General features: G+C 40.4%; 1 protein-coding gene across 3 annotated transcripts in view; it reads right to left on the bottom strand.

The window, feature by feature from the left end:
• The window catches only part of LOC106570219 (KH domain-containing, RNA-binding, signal transduction-associated protein 3), a 156,547-nt gene extending 142,661 nt beyond the window's left edge, over positions 1-13,886 (bottom strand). For all 3 annotated transcript variants that reach the window (XR_001320628.2, XM_014142306.2, XM_014142307.2), the window contains exon 1: positions 13,381-13,886. Coding sequence is in view for 2 of the 3 variants with exons in the window: in XM_014142306.2 (XP_013997781.1) it covers positions 13,381-13,471 (91 nt within the window). In the remaining variant the exon portion in view is untranslated. The remainder of the gene's footprint in view (positions 1-13,380) is intronic.
• Between the last annotated feature and the right edge of the window lie 2,926 nt (positions 13,887-16,812).

Here is a 16,812-nt window from a genome sequence, read left to right as displayed (position 1 = left end):
AACTCAAAAAAGTTCTGGGACACTGTAAAGTCCATGGAGAATAAGAGCACCTCCTCCCAGCTGCCCACTGCTCTGAGGCTAGGAAGCACTGTTACCACCGATAAATCCACTATAATTGAGAATTTCAATAAGCATTTCTCTACGGCTGGCCATGCTTTCCACCTGGCTAACCCTACCCCGGTCAACTCCCAAAGATTGGAAAGCTGCCGCGTTAATCCCCCTCTTCAAAGGGGGTGACACTCTAGACCCAAACTGCTACAGACCTATATCTTTCCTACCCTGTCTTTCTAATGTCTTTTAACAACTCCAACCTAAGTGTATGTAAACTTCAACTGTAGATATTAAAAAAATATATAATAATAATAATTATTATTATTATAATAACAAAATAAATAAAATGTATGTCAAGTTCCATTACCGTATGTGTGGAAGACAATATACTGTAGTGTCATATAAAGTTAAGGCAACATTAACATATTGAAGTTAACAAACAGATTACCGACCATTTCGAATCCCACCGTACCTTCTCCGCTATGCAATCTGGTTTCAGAGCTGGTCATGGGTGCACCTCAGCCACGCTCAAGGTCCTAAACGACATCATAACTGCCATCGATAAGAGACATTACTGTGCAGCCGTATTCATCGACCTGGCCAAGGTTTTCGACTCTGTCAATCACCACATTCTTATTGGCAGACTTGACAGCCTTGGCTTCTCAAATGATTGCCTCGCCTGGTTTACCAACTACTTCTCTGATAGAGTTCAGTGTGTCAAATCGAAGGGCCTGTTGTCCGGACCTCTGGCAGTCTCTATGGGTGTGCCACAGGGTTCAACTCTCAGGCCGACTCTCTTCTCTGTATACATCAATGATGTCGCTCTTGCTGCTGGTAATTCTCTGATCCACCTCTACGCAGACAACACTATTCTGTATACTTCTGGCCCCGCTTTGGACACTGTGTTAACTAACCTCCAGACGAGCTTCAATGCCATACAACTCTCCTTCCGTGGCCTCCAACTGCTCTTAAATGCAAGTAAAACTAAATGCATGCATATTCAACCGATCACTGCCCGCACCTGCTCGCCCGTCCAGCATCACCACTCTGGACGGCTCTGACTTAGAATATGTGGACAACTACAAATACCTGAGTGTCTGGTTAGACTGTAAACTCTCCTTCCAGACTCACATTAAGCATCTCCAATCCAAAATTAAATCTAGAATCGGCTTCCTATATCGCAACAAAGCATCCTTCACTCATGCTGCCAAACATACACTCGTAAAACTGACCATCCTACCGATCCTCGACTTCGGTGATAAAATAGCCTCCAACACTCTACTCAACAAACTGGATGCAGTCTATCACAGTGCCATCCGTTTTGTCACCAAAGCCCCATATACTACCCACCATTGCGACCTGTACACTCTCGTTGGTTGGCCCTCGCTTCATACTCATTGCCAAACCCACTGGCTACAGGTTATCTACAAGTCTCTGCTAGGTAAAGCCCCGCCTTATCTCAGCTCACTGGTCACCATAGCAGCACCCACTCGTAGCACGCACTCCAGCAGGTATATCTCACTGGTCACCCCCAAAGCCAATTCCTCCTTTGGCCATCTTTCCTTCCAGTTCTCTGCTGCCAATGACTGGAACGAACTGCAAAAATCTCTGAAGCTGGAGACTCATGTCTCCCTCACTAGCTTTAAGCACCAGCTGTCAGAGCAGCTCACAGATCACTGCACCTGTACATAGCCCATCTGTAAACAGCCCATCTATCTACCTACTTCATCCCCATACTGTTTTTATTTATTTATCTTGCTCCTTTGCACCCCAGTATATCTACTTGCACATTCATCTTCTGCACATCTACCATTCCAGTGTTTAATTGCTATATTGTAATTATTTCGCCACCATGGCCTATTTATTGCCTTTACTTACCTCATTTGCACTCACTATATATAGACTTTTTGTTTTATTTTGTTCTACTGTATTATTGACTGTATGTTTTGTTTATTCCATGTGTTACTCTGTGTTGTTGTATGTGTCGAATTGCTATGCTTTATCTTGGCCAGGTCGCAGTTGCAAATGAGAACTTGTTCTCAACTAGCCTACCTGGTTAAATAAAGGTGAAATAAAATTTTAAAAATTAAAAAAGTAGAGTATAGTACAGTACAGTAGAGTAAAATACATTAGAGCACAGTAGTAAACAGTTAAGTAAAGTATAGTTCAGCACAAATAATTGTACAGTATAATGTGTTGTATTGTACCGTACTTTACTCGAATGCACTCTACGGAAATAAACTCACTTTACTATACTCTACTAAATTCAACTGTAATGTACTGTAGTCTACTAAATTAGACTCTACTGTACTGTATGGTACCGTACTGTACTGTACTCTACTGTACTGAATACAACTCTACTGTCCTGCACTGTACAGTACTCTTGTCACGTCCTGACCAGTAAAGGGGTTATTTGTTCTTATAGTTTGGTCAGGATGTGGCAGAGGGTATTTGTTTTATGTGGTTCAGGGTGTGTTTGTGTATGTGTTCATGTAGAGGGGTATTTGGTTTATATGGTTCGGGGTGGTTGTTTATGTAGAGGGGTATTTGATTTATTAGTCCAGGGTTTTGGTTATTGTTCTATGTTAGTCTAGTTCTATGTTCAGTCTAGTCGTTTGTATTTCTATGTTTAGTTAATTGGTGTTGGGGCCTTCAGTTGGAGGCAGCTGTCTATCGTTGCCTCTGATTGAAGGTTCTATAAATAGGTATGTGTTTTGTCGTGGGAGATTGTTGCTGTGTATAGCTTTGTGCCTTACCGGCCTGTTCTTTGTCGTCGTGTTTTTTTGTATACGTTTTGGTTTTTCCTTCTTTGTCCTTTAATAAAAGAAGATGAGTATACATTTTCCCGCTGCGTCTCGGTCTAAACCCTACGACACCCGTGACAACTCTACTATACTGAATTGTGCTGTTCCGATATGGTCTGGTCTGGACCAGCCAAATTTGCACTTATTTGGGGGCGGAGCTCATTAGAATAATACCCCGCATTCCTAGCAAGTGTTTGTTTTTACATTTACATTTTGGTCATTCAGCAGACACTCTTATTCAGAGCGACTTACAGTCAGTGCATTCAATTAAGGTAGATAAACAACAACATATCACAGTCATAACAAGAAAAACATTTCTGTAACTGTTACTGGGAATGTTATCGCATTTGAAGTGCTCTGTGGGTTTATTCTGTAAAATGGACTAAAAAGCAATAAGCATAAATATTCTGTGTTGCGGTCTTCAGATGGCTCCTTTTTCCTATATTTAAAATTGACTTCATTGAGAATGTATGTGCAGCTGAAATTTGGCCATATAATTAATTACAAAAAAAGATGTATTTTCAACATCTGCAAATAGCATATTTTTACCTTTCAGTAAAAAACGAAAATTAACCTGATTTCAACGTCCAGAAAAGGCGTATTTTAATCACCCCAAAAAGACTGTCCACCTTTCATTCAGGACCTAAAATGACCCTAACTTCAACGTCTAGGAAACACATATTTTAGACATCTTTACAACACTATTTTGCTTACTGGGAAGCCTCTGAATGCATTTAATCTCATCATAAATTTAATGCTGTTGGACCACAATGGCTGAACTCAAAAAAAGAATAAAGTTCTACCTAAAACTAGGTCTGAGTTCTCTTGGAGCCTCTTATGAATTATCTCTGAGTCAGTCAATGCATGCACTGCTTACATTACTATTTTTAGGTTTGTATTGTGAGCTTCTCATATTGCATGTTGGGGATTAGGCCCACCAAAGTAATAAAGGAAACTGTATACACAGTGAGAACACTTCAGCTTTATATGAAATACGGGCCTCTTCTCTATCACCTTACAGAGCTGCAGCTGGTTGAAGCTCATCCTACAGAAGATATAGGTTTACATCCTCAGTATTAGATCTGCTTGCCTTGACCTGATACCACACATATTGAGAGGAAAAAACATGTTGAGTGGCACGTCATAGAGCAAAGCAGGCTGATTATTTTGGGAGGTGTTTATTTACCAACTCTAGGTGATTTAGGATGATTTCCAAATGGCACCCTATTTCCTATGAAGAGCATGACTTTTGACCAGGGCCCCTAGGGTTCTCGTCTAAAGTAGGTCACTATAATAGGGTGCCATTTGACATAATGCCAGCAACACAAGGTGCACAAGAAGCGAGCGAGGCACGGCAAGGTGCTCCTTATCTGACTGAAGCGGAGCTGCGCTGCCTGACGGTCCAGGGCTCCAGCAAGGTGGAACGATAAACATAATTAAATTTAGTTGGATTACAACAAAATGGATGGGATCAGCTGGGAAGGTGGGAAGGCTAATCCTGAACCAATCCCCTCAAAATAAGGTGCCAACCGACCCAACACAGTGTAAATAAAGTGAGAGGGAATATATGAAGGGAAGAAGATAGGGAAGAGATGAGAGGGAAGGAGGGGAAAGGAAGGAAGCTGTTGGAGAAAGAGAGAGATCAAGGTAAGGCCACTGAAAAGGGCCCTTATCAAAACGAGGACAAATACACCCAACTACTTCACAGTGAAGCAGACTATGAGCGAGATCAATGGCAGTTCATTGAATCTGACAGGATTCTAATCACTGTTAGAAAGCAGGTAGATATACAGAGAAGAGACAGAGACGAGTGACAGTGTTTGGATGTGCAGAACTATTTTTAGACAACTTGATACTCCTGGTCAGAGAGCAAAAACATACAACAGCATTTTCTTATGGGTGTCATTCTCATTCTGGTATATATTGAATCGGTCAAGCTAGCAGGGTTGGGGAAAAATTAAACACTGTTCAATGTGTGAAGACTGCTGTCTGGTTTTTACATAAGTGATAAAAAAGCTGAATTTGAAATGCGATGCTGGGGACAAAAATGAATAAGCATTGAATTTGCACCTTCCCCATCTTCTGAACAAGTGGTACATTTACACTTGTCTTTCTCCCCGCAGCTATACAACCACACCGTTTCACTCAGAGGGACCCGGTATGCGCAAGATGCATCTGCCTATTCAGCTATTCACCTTAACACATAAACTAACCTCACCATGAAATGTTTTTTAGACACATAAAATGGTTCTAGGAGATTCAGAGGGTATGGAATGAAAGCAGGGGTCTACACCTTAACCTGCCTTTCTCGCTATATATATATATATATATATATACAGCAAATATATATATAATATTTTGTCACTTTCCCATCTAGCAATTTTTTCCATTACCACATTTCCTTTTATTTTTTCTATTTCAATTCCAATTTCATTCCACTCTTCACTTTCCTCCTCCCTCCGATGCATTTTCCCTTTTTTAACTGGGTTTTAGTCCAATCCTTCACAAAGAACATTCCCCCAGGGGATGTGAACCCTTACCTCTTTCAGTTGTCCGTAACTACGGTAAACACATGCCCACATACCAGAGCTCTTTCTCTCTCTGTCTCTCTCTAGCTCCCAGTCTAATCCAGTCTAATCCCACAGTGCTGTCTTTGTGCTGTCTTGGGCAGACATCAGTGCATTATCATCCAATAAGAATATGATTAATGGATTTATAATTGCGGCGGGCGAGCCTGGCGGAGAACACAGTTTGCCCTGGATTAATATAGGAGTTAAAGTAACGTACTGGTGGTGAGTAGAGGAGAGCTGAGGGGCTGTGTTAAGCCCTGAGGCCCTGAGGCCCTGAGGCTGGGGAGAGGAGAGGAGTGGAGAGGAGCCAAGTTGGAGGTCTGCGCTGGTAGCTGGTAACTGGTGCTTCTGGTTGAGTTGAAGACCTCAACACTTTCTGACTGCACGCTGGGCTTAAATGATCTCTTTTCAGATCTGGGGCTCTCTGGCGACTACTGCCGTCTCTCAATAAGCACTGGTGCATTATTTAAAACAGCGACGAGAGGCTATATAGCACTGTTAAATATGGATAGCAGCTTGACCAGCTGGGTAGGGGAAGAAATGTACTTTTTTTATCACAATTCATTGTATTTTAAACTATCGTGTTTGCATAAAATTGTATTGTCCATAGGGTTTTGTCCAATGGTGTCCTAGTAGGCCAGCTATCATGACCATATCGGCGTGTCACGCCTGGGCCTCGTTTGCCATCAAGGAGGTATCAGGTTTCTCTTTATTTAAATTATGTTTGTGTGACTGTTTATGTTAACTCTGTTGCCAGCTAATTCATTTCAGTTAATCTTCCATTGAAAGCAGTGATAAGATGCAGAGAGGTGCTTCCTCTGTGTGACTGCTGCTCTGATCCTTGCCCCACCTTATACCATGACAAACTGGAGCATCAGCAGCTGCTGACAACGAAAAACTCAAAGCTTTAAACACCTACTCATTTTAACTAAAAAAATTAATGCAAAGCACCTTTTCCAAGCCACTGGGTTTAATTGGAAGGCATGCAATAAAAGTGCACATCATAACGGAAAGAAGCCGGATGATGTGGATACTTGTTGAGAAATCATGTGAGATATAATACATAAAGTGGGGTAAATTGAGCCACCCTTGTTTCTAGGAAACCAATCTCAAAATGAATAATTTGACCAAATATTTAGGAAGAGGTCATCTGTGAAGGAAGAAACCACATGGAAAAAGTGGTAAGCAAGGTCCAAAAAACTGATCTTCACTAAGTCAAATGAAATGATTGTGTTAGCGGTTTCATGATGCTTGTATCTAAACAAAATCAATTATTTAAATATTGTTCTATACATCAGTTGGGGTCTCTATAAGCTTCAATATGAGGTCCTAAACCTAGCATGAAAGTGAATCCTTGTAGCTGTGTGGGCTAATAGTCAAAATGTTTAACATGGGGTTGGTTGATCCAATGGCCATGGGGTAAGTTGAGCTATCGCTGGGATATCAGGTAACAACAGGGCCTGGGTCCGGTTGCATAAAACATTTTAAGTTAATTTTCCCGTTATCTTTTCCCTTAAAGTTTCCTTAATTTTAAGTCAGTTGCACAAAACATTTTAAGGTGAATTTCCCACTTAAGGGAAAAGTTAAGGCTGCCCATGAGGTCCCTTAACTGCTTCATTCAGTATGTAAACAGCATTTGTGGAGGTGAATGTTGCTTTCATCTGCTCTGGTTACAAAAGGAAAACATCAACCAGCAATGGAATTATTGCTTAAATATTGGGACAGTGATACATGTTTTAGTTTTTTTGGCTCTGTACTCCATTTATTTTGAGGGTATTTTCATCCATATTTTCATCGCACAAATATCATACCCCCAAGAATGCTAACCTCCCTTGTTATTGTAATGGTGAAAGTTTAGCATGTCTTGGGGGTATGATGTTTATGCATCTGTAACTTTCTCACTTATCATTATTCACAATTCAGTCAGGACTATCCGTAATCATGGTAGCATGCACATTAATGTATAAGTGTTTAAAAACATATTCTATTCTTATTTACAATCAATAATGACTCCAAAATGACACAATACATTTACCAATCATTTCTTGTTGGGCACAAAATACAAACAGCAAATGTATCCAACAAGTGTGTAGAGTCACAAGCTTGATGTAATCATTACGTGCTAGGAATATGGTACCAAATATTAAACTTTTTACTACTTTAATACACATTTGTCGCAATACTTTTTATCCCATAAAATGGTGGGACTATGTACAAAAAGTGCTGTATTTTCTAAACAGTTCACCCGATATGGATGAAAATACCCTCAAATTAAAGCTGACAGTCTGCACTTTAACCTCACAGTCATTGTATCATTTCACCAAAGTACAGTAGTACAGAGCCAAAATAACAACAAAATTGTCACTGTCCTAATAATTACGGAGGGCACTGTAACTGATTCATCTACAAAGATAACTGCGTTGTTTACCCGTAGGATATAATATTACAGTATTAATCATTTGTTTTTATCCAGACAATAATTCTGTGCTTCTGCATTTTCATCCACTAACTAATGAACCTGGATCAGTCAGAGCGCATCCTAAATATTCCCTATATAGTGCACTACCTTTGACAAGGGCCCGCACTACTTTTCGAATAGGATGCCATTCGGGACGTAGAGAGTGAGGTGCCACTTGGGATGCAACCCTAGAGTCCTGGTGGTGAGAAGACTTTTGAATTACTGCATTGCCACCTCATTACTTGTGACATAACGGGTGTTCCACGCATCACACATTACCAGTGAGATCAATGCCGCCATGTAAACTAATCAGTCCCATAAATGACATGCCATTAGGTTTTATGACCAAGCGTGACTGTCTCAGTCTGTGTTAGGCCTGGCCTACATCTCACCCTCCTGTAGAGTCTTCTGGGATGCCTCAGCTAGAGGAGTGAACCACCGCTCAGCAAACACCTCAGACCTCTGAGCCATAGCTCACACATAGCACCACTCAACACCTTACACACTGCAACCCTGACCTACTAGTCAAAATTTAAAGTGCTTTCTGGGTCTATCTCTCTCTTTCTCTCTCTCTCTCTCTCACTTCACCTGTGAGTTCAACAGCGTAACGGTACATCTGTAGGTCAGATCCCAGAGTAAGTGGACCCCTTCCTGTCCTGTATCTGTCTCCCTGTGTAGTCCACTAGCTCAGCGTGCTGGCCAGCCACTGATGTTTATCACTATCAACCACTGTTTTCCTAGCAACACAACAGTATCTCAGGCTTTGATGCTCTGCTAAGGCCTATTTCTGCTCACTGCTGGACGTGCGCTCCTAGGATGCGTCCAAAATATCCCCATTCAGTGGAGGCTCCTCAGAGGAGGAAGGGGAGGACCATCCTCCTCAGTGATTTTCATAAACATATTGAAACATTAAAAAAGTTATAATTTTAAGGTAAAACTATAGTAAATATATTCACGTCACCAAATAACTTTATTAAAATACATTGTTTTTCAATGAATGTCTACAGTAGCCTTAACAGCACTCTGTAGGGTAGCACCATGGTGTAGCCGGAGGACAGCAAGCTTCCTTCTTCCTCTGTGTACATTGACTTCAATACAAAACCTAGGAGGCTCATGGTTCTCACACCTTTCCATAGACTTACACAGTAATTATGACAACTTCCGTAGGACGTCATCCAACCTATCAGAGCTCTTGCAGCATGAACTAACATGTTGTCCACCCAATCAAAGGATCAGAGAATGAATCTAGTGTAATACTGAAAGCATAAGCTACAGCTAGTCAGCACTGCAGTGTATAAAGTGTGGTGAGTAGCTGACTCAAAGAGAGAGAAAAACAATAGTTAAACAGTTTTGAACAAATGTATTTCTTCAAAAATTAAGAAGCAAAAGAGAAGGGGAGAGAGAGCTAGCTATATTTCATATTTTTTTCACTTTCACTTTTACTTACTTAGCTAACGACTGCAGCTAGCTAGTTTAGCCTATTCAAACACCCGGCTCAAACAGAGAGAGATATTATCTTATCTAGATGGCTATGGCTATCAAATTCTGGAACTCTTCCATGTCAAGGTAAGCTTTTGGTTTTACGTAGATGCGAGAAGGAATTATCCAGCTGTTTGTATGTGGCTGCTATGAAAGTGAACTGTGTTTGTGTGGGATCAGGGGTGTATTCATTCTGCCGATTCTGTTGAAAAAACATTTCTTATACAGAAGCAAACAGAACAAAACAGGGATAAACATACCTGACTTTGTCCAATAGACATTCTCATTTGCAACTGTTGGAGTAATGATTAAACCATAGATCAGCTAGATTCAGGCAAGATTGTGCAAAACGGTATTTAATGTGTTAATGTCTGTCACCTTGATTCCTCGAATTCCTCTCGACCTGTGCACATATGTTGTAAACTTTCATTCATAGGCTAGGTTGGAGCAACCTCATGATGGGTATAGGGAAAATTTGAGTATTATGTAGTAGCCTAAACCTATCGACGTTACATTGAGCTGGGTGAATGGAATATGAATGACAGTCATCCAATATGCTGTAATAAAAATAAGGCCATGCTCATTAAAAAAATGGACGTCCTCCCTAATCTTAAACGGCACCTACGACCACTGTTACCATTGGTCGAATGGAGTGCACTATATAGGGATTAGGCTGGGTGCTTTTCCAGACGCAGCATCATTTTATTTTGGGTTCCTTCCATTGTGGCCTAACCTAGTCTACCCAAGCGGAGCTCTTTAATGTAATACAAACACTGTGCTGGGTGCCTGCAGCGGAACAGACAATTATAATAGAGTGTATCATACAGAACTAGTGAAAGAGCTGTACTTCTCATGTGCAGAACCTGGGATGGCTCCATGGAGATGGTCTCTGTTCGGAGTGAGCAGGACATTCTGCATGTAATGAAATACGTTCTAGCGGGTAGGCCCATATATCTGGGTTAAAGCAGATATAGCAGGTAGTTTCATTTTTAAAAAACCTTGAAATATTAGATGCTGTTTGTGCAGTTTGAAACAAGAAAGGCCTCATAGCGAAACACAACTTTTGCAACAACGTCACACTCTATGTGAGGTTCTCACAGCCGAAAGCAGTCCTGGTGAATTCCTTCAAATGTGTTTATTCTTGTAGTGAAAATTAACTCTTCAACTTATCTAATTAGAAGCATGATAAGATATTTATATCAATTAACGTCAGCAGTGAGTCACTACTAAACAGGCCTAGCTGGATCTGTGGCTGTATGAGCACTTTATGAATTGTTTTCCAGCAGACGTGCTATTCTATTAGATCTAATTGTACCTATTTTTTGTCTCATACACTGGATAGGTGCAGCAAATTAGGGTTAAGTTCCTTGCTCAAGGACACGGACTGATTTTTTGGTTACTGGCCCAACACACTACCCGCTAGGCTACTTGCCGCCCTACAGTACACCTACAGTATGGTACAGGTATCTAAACTTCCATCTCCGAGTACAGCCCCCCCCTCCCCCCCCAACTTCCCCGGCATGTGTATCTCTCCAGACATACAGTTACCTACATAGTATGCAGCCACTTGCTGTCTGCCTGTGTGCCTGTTCTCTGTAGTTCTGTTCGTTTCCCCTGAAAACTGAATAATCAAGTCGAGAGCTGGTGGGGAAGATGCCAGAATAATTGTTATTAGAGAAGTGCTTAAAGTAGTGCTCTGTTCCATTGCATCAAGACATTAGAATATTTACATTTTGGAGTTTGTGGCAAACTGTTACTGACTGTTACGGAATGTTACGGACTTATGGATAGTTACTAACTGTTACTGACTGTTACGGACAATTACTGACTGTTACTGACTGTTACGGAATGTTACGGACTGTTATGGATAGTTACTAACTGTTACTGACTGTTACGGACTGTTACGGACTGTTATGGATAGTTACTAACTGTTACTGACTGTTACGGACTGTTACGGACTGTTATGGACAGTTACTAACTGTTACTGACTGTTACGGACTGTTATGGATAGTTACTAAATGTTACTGACTGTTACGGACTGTTATGGACAGTTACTAACTGTTACGGAATGTTACGGACTGTTATGGATAGTTACTAACTGTTACTGACTGTTACGGACAATTACTGACTGTTACTGGCTCTTACGGACCGACCCACGGCACAACTAAGCCTTGTTTGTTTGATGAAATACGACGGCAATCTGCACCTTATTCCCTATATAGTGCATTACTTTTGACTACAATAGGGCTCTGGTCAAAATAAATGTACTGTAGGGGATAGGGTGCCATTTGGGACACCAGGAATCTGTTAAAAGTATAGGATCCAAAAGTTGTGATATCACAGTGGAAATGCTTGTGGAATATTCAGAATCAAACTCCTCCAACTCCATTGAAAGCATTGGCTCGTTCATTTATACGACTTACGTGAACCCTCAACGACACTCTGTCGAAGAAATGAGCGCTACGGTAAACCAAATGTACATTTCCTTCAAATCACATGGCAAGCTGGGAAATCTGTGTTGGAGAAAAAGGCCAAAGCTATTTTACAGACTGAAACCAGCTGATAAGGAGAAAGTGCTGAGTAAAATACGTTCTTATCTCCATCTGACTACACTTATTCAGCTCTAAGTGAGAGAGCTGAAAGAAACACATTCATAAAGGCCCTTCTGTCCTGGTATTAACCTAACTCAGTGCTTTCAGCTATTCTTTCCCATATTGCCCAACTCAATACTTTTAGCTATAGGCTATTTCACTTTCTTAAAACTGAACAATCTATCCATAATGGGTACAAAATGGGACTGGGTACAGAGAGGCTCCTGCATGCCACACAACTGTGTTAGCCTGCTGAGCTAAAGCCTAGGCATTAGCTCTGGGAGTTAACGCAAGTTGTCAGATCTCAGGCATGGTTACTCTTAGTCGAGAATGGTTCACCAAACCATACATTTGCATCTTACTCGATAGGAATATTATATACATCTCTTATATGTCAGGTATAGGTACAGTTCAACAACTGTGAATGTAAAGCTTACATCAGTAGCTGTCATTAAAGTCATACCTGACCATTAAACGCAGGTGGCCAGTAGCCTACTATACAAATCAAAAGCTTTCAAAGCATAGCGAGATATAGTCATTCTGCAAATAGGATTTTATTTTCTGAAATCCAGGCAGACAGCACTAGACACAAAGCTAATTTACAAGTGGTATTTAAAGGATGTACTTGGATGCTATTCCGGTGCTCTTCTCACAAGAGTGGACGCAAGGGGGTGCGTCTGGAAGTATTGTAAAATTCAGACAGCTTCAAAGCCAAGACGTCTCAGCAATGGATTAATTAAACAGTCTTCGATTCAAATCACTGTGGAACACGCGCCTCTATCCGCTCAAATTGCATTAGAATCAAGTCAAGTTCTTCAAAGGGGAAAACAAATCCAACTTATAATGAGAATGTGTTGATTTCACTGTTAACATTATCATTTACACGTCTCAGTGCTGGATGACTGAACTACTTGGAGACGCTCCTACATTGTTTTCAGTTTATCATAGTAGAAGTATGCAAACATAGAGGCATGTAGTGTTACCAAATACTGTAGGCCTACATTGTATAAGTAGAGTGGTGATTTACAATTATGATTGAATGTGTATTTATGTATAGGCTAACAGAAAGGCGTGGCATTTTTTAGCGTAGGCTAGGCAACCACCAGCCACTCCACTTAGGCTATTTTATGTATTCCAGACAGTTATTCAAATGTTCAACTAATCAACAAGCCCTTAGTCGAATAAAGTGTGCTGGTTCTGGAATACATCAAATAGCCTGAGCGTGGATATGTTCTGTATTATGGTCCATTTGGGACAGCACCTAATCAAAACTTCAAATATGTCTTTAAAGTGTAATATTAGGTCAAAGTGGCACCAACATAACCCAAACAACATAGGAACCAACAGAGCCCAAACAGTATAGGTTAGTATTCTAAGCTTTACAGTACAAACGTCCCATAATAAATTGGGATGTTTTCTTGTCTTACCTTGATCTAGTAGTCGTAGAGAGTGATGAAACGTGGGGTCCAGTGTGTCCTTCTCTGCAATCAGCTCTGGTAAGTACTTTTCGTTATCCATTTCGTCCCGTATCGTTGGTCCACGCCGTCCACAAAATAATTCGGCAGTGATACAATTCTAAAACCTCGTCTTATTCCCAACACTTGCCCCCACCAAAACTAGTAACGGTAAATTATATATTTTTTAAAACGAAAAGGAATGCGGCAGTGTCATTCGCAACCACTATAACATCACATAAGTAGTTCTAAGCTGTAACAACGACCAAAAACAGTCTGTGCGCGGGTGTCTCAGGTACGAATTCCGTTATCCCATCCGTGTAGTAGACTATATATTCAACGTCACCTTGCAGACCCCTCGCATGCAACACCGCCAACCTAGAGGCTCTCTCCGTTCTGTAAACAAGCTCTTTAAAGCTCCCCCTGAACGTCTCCACTAGCAACGAGGGCTCATTCCAGCTCCTCTACTATTGGTTGCGGATCAGTGTTCAAGAAAATGCAATGTAGCGTCAGTCATTAGAAGGGGCGGGTGCACCAGCCTGGAGTGAGCGGAACAGCTGGAACTATCCATGGTGCTGATTCCACGGCGCGCGGCGATATGTTGTTCGATGTGACACGAGCCGGCAACGATCTGAATTACAATGCAGGGTGAACATTAATAACAGTCCTTCTCTTGTTAAATTGTAGAATATAAATGTGCCCAAACTAAATAGCCAATCAATATGCAAATATATACAAGTACCTTATATTAGTTTCCAAAGTATGAACTCCGGCTTGGGGGTAAAACTGATATGCTACATACATAGGCACCCTTTATTGTACTTTCAACAGAACTGATTGTATAAATCAGACATAGGAGAGTGCATTTAAGCTCACTTTGAGAGCTGCATGTTATACAAAGTTGTGGAAATAAGAATGACATTCAAGCTGTGGGCTCTCTAAAAAGAAACTCTTAACTGCGGGTCATAACGAGTGGGTTTAGAGTTTAGTCCTGGCAGCAGATTCGGTTCTCCCGACTGTCAAAATAACATGAGCTTTCATCTCTAATGGCTGACCATGGCTTGACGGGTAGCCTACGGTGTAAACTGTTCTGTTGTGGACATGTATCCCTCTGTTCTCTGTTGCAACATGTGGTAGATTTTTACCATGGTTTAAAATGACAAACATAACTTGAACAGAGGTGTGGATGACTTTGCCATGCCTTTTGACCATGAAGAGATTAAGACAATGCATCTCTTCTGTAGGGTATGTTTCAATCTGTTTTGAATCCTGGAATATTGAATATTAACTATGATCTGTAATCTACAAAGAAAGACCACAGTCTCACTGGGTTCAGTATGATTCGAGGATACTCACACGTGCGTCAGAAATGGTACCCTATCTCCTTAGTGCACTACGTTTGCCCATATGTACGATATAGGGAATAGGATGCCATTTGGACACACCCTCTGACTGTGGAACGATTCTACAACAACAAAAAAGGCTAATTTCTTGTGGCTTTAATTCTCTACCTTTAGGAATTGATTGTTTTGATACAAGACTTCTCAGGTTCCTTTCACTTAAGACAACCAGTCAATAGTTCAGAGGAAATCCATCCACCTTACTATAGGTCACTCTGACCCTTTTAGAAAAGAAGTGCCAGTGCATTTCTTATGCCGTTCATTGCATTTTCTCTACATACAACCAAACACGTATTGACATGACGCATCCGCGTATTGAAGGTGAAACCTTTGTTATCTCAACACAGTGGTACAGTGTGTTTCACTGGATTCCTATATACTATTCAAATGTAGGCCAATGTGTTTTCTATTTTGTGCTCCATGTTTATTACATATATCACTACAGTTGTGTTGATAATGCTGGATCAGACTTAGCCCTGGACTGAATCCGACATTTCATCACAGTAGGCTAGTAGTTCAAGTATCACGAGCGTCAATGTATAGAATATCTTGTGAATGTGTTTGCTCATACTGTATCACAGAAACACAAATGTATTGATTGATTGTATAAAATGAGGTACGAGTATAACTTGAACAACAGTGGACGCACAGCAGCGTATCAGTCCTGAATTTGAGAAATGCATTTACAGACTGTACACCATTTACACTATAGAGGGAGAAGCAGGCGCTATAATCTTAAGTAAAATCATTATTTCAGTAGGAGACAAGGTCAAAAGACGAGGCTCCTGTCAACATGTGTGAAGGATGCAGAGGTATGCCCCGGGTGGGCGTTATGCAGCACGTAAGATAGATGATAAGAACGGGTTATATAATGACAATCACCAAAGGTTGCGAGAAGTATCTCTCCTCCTTCTCAATAACTTGGCTGAGATGCGACCCAGAAGCTAGAAGCAGGGCTGGTTCATGTATATTTATCAATGCTTTTATATTTGTCCTCAACAAACTCTGAAGTGAGCCTTTATTTACTCGGAAAGAACTGCTCAGGCATTATATCATTATATATATATATACCGTAGTTGGTAACACTTTACTTGACACCCATCGTCATAACACATTATGACAAAGTCATAACCACATCATAATATGGTCATGACGCTGTCATGAAACATATTTACTTCTGTTGTGACATACTGTATATTTCTATATTTTATGGCTGTTATTACACCTACATGGGAGTGTCAAAACCCACATTTATTCAAATGTGTTTATTCCCTGCCAAGAAGATTCCTTTCGTTTGAAAGTTTGTTTCTTAAGTCCTCTATTGTTGTTGTAATGAATTATTTTCCATCATATTTTAAATAACTTCCAGAAAATACACTTTATGACATTGTCATGAAGCATTATGGCCATCCTGTGTCACTTTACTTGGACTAAGAAATATAATTTATGACACTGTCAAGAAGCATTATTAACATCATAACCAGAAATAAAATAAAGCAATACATGTCACAATAAGTCTAAATATACGACAGTGTTATGACCATATTATAACAGGTTATGGAAAGTTATGTCAGCTGTTATGACATATTATGACATGTTTAAGACCATGTCATAATGTGTTATGACGCTGGGTGTCGAGTAAAGTGTTACCCAGTAGTTATAGGCAACAGCATGCTTAACATATTCTAATGTGGCATTCTGCAGTCAGTGCTATGTTCAGTGCAGCTAACTGCACATCCTGACAATTATCAACATGGAACAGGAAATACTTTTAAAATGTAGCTTTGTTGGTATTTCATTGATATTTAATTAATGAAATAATCAGCTGTGCAAATAAAGTGCCTTGTAATGAAGTAGTGGGTTAGATTGTGTACTGCTGCTTATAAAATCAAGCTGATAGAAACGCTGGAGACAGTCACAGCTAAACACAGTAAGTAACATGTGATATGCCATAACAATGCAAGTAATTAGGGAGTGAACGTTATTTATAATAAGGGTTACATGG

Source organism: Salmo salar, chromosome ssa14, assembly GCF_905237065.1.
Source record: "Salmo salar chromosome ssa14, Ssal_v3.1, whole genome shotgun sequence".
NCBI lineage: Eukaryota > Metazoa > Chordata > Actinopteri > Salmoniformes > Salmonidae > Salmo > Salmo salar.
This window is presented reverse-complemented; position numbering and strand designations above follow the sequence as displayed.